This window comes from Myzus persicae, unplaced genomic scaffold, assembly GCF_001856785.1.
Source record: "Myzus persicae strain clone G006 unplaced genomic scaffold, MPER_G0061.0, whole genome shotgun sequence".
Lineage (NCBI taxonomy): Eukaryota > Metazoa > Arthropoda > Insecta > Hemiptera > Aphididae > Myzus > Myzus persicae.
In genome coordinates, this window is record NW_019101946.1 from 1 (window position 1) to 3,964 (window position 3,964).

General features: G+C 29.9%; 1 protein-coding gene across 1 annotated transcript; it reads left to right on the top strand.

Moving 5' to 3' along the window:
* Window positions 1-149: 149 nt before the first annotated feature.
* LOC111030838 (uncharacterized protein K02A2.6-like) lies at window positions 150-3,910 on the top strand (the record flags this gene model as incomplete). The annotated part of the gene is made up of 2 exons (XM_022310532.1): window positions 150-765; window positions 942-3,910. Coding segments are annotated over exons 1-2 (3,585 nt in total), but the record flags the coding sequence as incomplete, so codon positions are not given.
* Window positions 3,911-3,964: the final 54 nt, after the last annotated feature.

Consider the following 3,964-nt stretch of genomic DNA (forward strand, 5'->3'; position numbering starts at 1 on the left):
TTTGTAACACATTATTAATATTTGCATCTGTTTCCATCTTCCTAAGTCATCATCGACCAACGTCAGGTCATTAATAGAAGACGTAACATGGCGCAGACAGTAGGATTTTAACTAGTAAAGTGTATAAATTAAAACTAATAATTAGTAAAATGGCGGAGTTCGAAAAACCAGCAATTTTAAAACTGGACGGAGACGTGGAGTCAAATTTCGAATTATTTCGACAAGAAGTCGAGATATTCTTCACAGCAACTGAAACCACTAAGAAATCGAAAGAAACTCAAGTTGCTAGACTTTTGAACATAATGGGTGCAGAAGCTAGAAAAATATATTTCCAAATAAAAGATGACATCGAAGAACAAACAGTAAGTGCAATATTGGACGCACTGAAACTAAGATGCATACCAAAAAGAAATCTGGTAATGTCTCAATTCAAATTTTTTCAAAGAAGGCAAAACCAGTCAGAACCGTTTGACAAATATTATACAGACCTAAAAGAACTTGTAAAACATTGTCAGTTCAAAGATGCTGAAAAACAGTTGTTGTGTACTCAAATTGTATTGGGTATTCAAAATAAAGAAACTCAACAAAAGCTACTAGAGAAAAATATGGATTTAGAGCAAACTGTGCAGTTCTGTCAGTCCATTGAATTATCGGAGAAAAGTAGACACGAGATCGAATTAACAGCAGTCATCGGCAAGGAAGGGGTATCAGTAAACAGAGCAGAAGTTAAGTCGTTCAAGCAGCATCATAACAAGGATTTTAAAGGTAAGCAGTTGTATAAAAAAAAAAAAAAATTGTTAATAACAGTGATGTTAATAAAAATAGTTATGAAGATGTAAAATACTTATGTAAAAAATGTAATAATAAACATGGTCCAAAAAGTTGTCCAGCATTTGGGAAAAAGTGTAGTAATTGTTCGAAGATGAATCATTTTGCTGTAGGTTGCAAAAATAAAAAAGTGAGAACAGTAGATATTGAAAAATCAGACAGTAGTGATGAGTACTTTAATATTAATAGCATAGCTAGAGTTCTTAATGAGGAAAATAACTTAGCAAAGGAAAAATGGACACAAGTAATACAAATTAATAATTTGAATGTGGAAATAAAACTTGATACAGGAGCTGAAGTTAGTATATTACCCTATAGTTTCTATAAAAGTTTGATACCAAAGCCTACAATTGAAAAGTGTGAAGTAAGAATAGAAACATTTGGAGGATATTTAATAAAGCCATTAGGTACAATATGGGTAGAATGTCAAGCTCAAAGTGAAATGAAAAAAAAAGGAAAATTTCTTGTTGTTAATGATACAGTTAAACATGGGAAATGTAAAAAAAAAATAGAGGCAATACTTGGCTCAGATTTGTGTAAAAAATTGAATCTAGTTAAAAGAGTGCGAGCGATTAAGAATGGAGATCAATTTATTAATAATAATATTGATGTTTTTACTGGTTTAGGTTTATTTCCTGAAAAATGTAAATTGGTTTTAAAAGAAAATGTTAGTACTGTTATAAACACTGCAAGAAGGGTTCCACTGTCTATAAAAGATAAGTTAAAAAATACATTAGACCACTTAGTTAAAATTAAAGTGATAGCTACTGTAAATGAACCTGTTGACTGGATATCAAATATAGTAATAGTAGAAAAACCAAATAAAAAATTACGTATATGTCTAGATCCTCAAGATCTTAATAGAGCACTCAAAACTGTCAAATATCCAATACCAACATTAAAAGAAATTATACCTAAATTAAAAGGAAAAAAATGGTTTACGGTAGTTGACCTCTCTGATGGTTTTTGGCAGGTAGGTCTTGATGATGAATCAAGCAAATTATGTAATTTTAGTACTCCATTTGGAACTTATAAATTCTTGAGACTTCCCTTTGGGTTAAATGTGTCACCAGAAATTTTTCAAAGTTTATTAAATAAATATTTCTCTAGTATAAAAAACCTAGTAATATACTTTGATGATATATTGATAAGTGCAGACACTAAAGAGGAACACGATACCATACTAAATCAAGTAGTTCAAATAGCAAGAGAAAATAATATAAAACTAAATAAAAATAAAATACAATACGGTTTGAATGAAGTTAAATTCTTAGGATTTTTATTCAATGGAGATGGAATGCGTCCTGACCCACAGAAAGTAAGAGTAATAAATGAACTAAAAGATCCTTTAAATAAAACTGAACTTCAGAGAATTTTAGGCATGGTAAACTATGTAAGAGAATTCATACCAAAAATGTCAGAAATAATATCTCCTCTAAGAGAGTTGCTTAAAAAAGATAAAATTTGGGTCTGGAGTGAGAGACATTCAGCAGTATTAAAAGAAGTAAAACGATTAATATGTAACGCCTCCACTTTAACTAATTTTGATCCTAATATAAAAGTAGAAATACAATGTGATGCATCACAGGATGCCATTGGGTGTTGTTTACTTCAAAACAAAAAACCAGTATGTTTTCTCTCAAGGTCCTTAACAGATACAGAAAAAGGTTATGCCCAAATCGAAAAAGAATTATTAGCAGTGACGTATTCTTGTCAAAAACTACATAATTACATTTACGGAAATGATAATATTATAATTTATACTGATCATCAGCCTCTAGTTAGCATAATTAAAAAAGGTTTGGATAAAATACAAAACAATAGAATCAAAAGACTAAGAATGAAATTATTTTTATATAAATTTGACTTAGTGTATCTACCTGGCAAGTATATGTACATTGCTGATCTTCTAAGCAGAAATTTTAAAACTGATAATACTGTGACAGACGATGAAAGTATGAAGGATAAAATACACACAGTAAAAGTGGGGGAAATCAGATTTAGTAAGGAGAAAATTAATGAGTATAAGCAAAACATGTTGGAGGACGAAACGTTAAAAATGGTAACTGAATTTTATAAGAGTGGATGGCCTAAAAGTCTTAGTAAATTAGAGAGAAATTCAGAGTTAATACATTATAGTAAACTAAAAAATGAAATAACAATGGAAGAAGACCTCTTATACTGGAATAATAGATTATTAATCCCTAAAAAAACTAGGAGAGAGATATTGGAGTTGCTTCATGAAACACACCTAGGAGTTCATAAAACAAAACTTAAAGCAAGACAGCATTGCTATTGGCCAGGTATTAATAGTAATATTGAAAATTTTGTGTTGAGTTGTACTATCTGTCAACAAATTTCCTATAATAATACTAAAGAGCCGTTAATTCAACATGAAATACCTGAAATACCATTTTTAAAGCTAGGAGCAGATATAGCAGAATGGGCCGGAAAAAAATATTTTGTATTAGTCGACTATTATTCCAAATGGTTAGAAGTAATACCAATTAGAAACGCAAATAGTGCTACTCTAATAAATTGTTGCAAGGAAATATTTGCAAGATTTGGTATTCCCACAGAACTAATAGCCGACAATATGCCATTTGAAAGCTATGAATTCAAACAATTTAGTGTAGAGTATAAATTTAAAATAACAACATCTAGTCCATATTATCCCCGTAGTAATGGGTTAGCTGAAAAATTTGTAGGAATTGCTAAAAAAATGATAAAAAAAAGCATTATGGAGAAAAAAGACTTACAATTATTTCTTTTAAACTATAGGAATACACCTGTATTAAATAGTAAATACTCACCAGCACAATTACTAATGTCTAAAGTATTAAATACAAAACTACCAATAAAAAAAGTAATATTAAAGCCAAGAGTAGTGTATGCAAAAGAGGAATTTAAGAAGGCAAAACTGAACGCAAAGACTTATTTTGACAGAACAACAAAAGAAAGAGAAGAGTTTGAGGTTAATGAACAGGTCTTGGTAAGAGACATTAAAAAGAAAGAGTGGGTAAAAGGTGTAATAATTAAAAAATTGGAAGTGCCCAGGTCCTATATAGTTGAAATAAACAAAGTGAGATATAGAAGGAACTCATATCATTTAAAAAAAATAACTGTAAGAAATTGT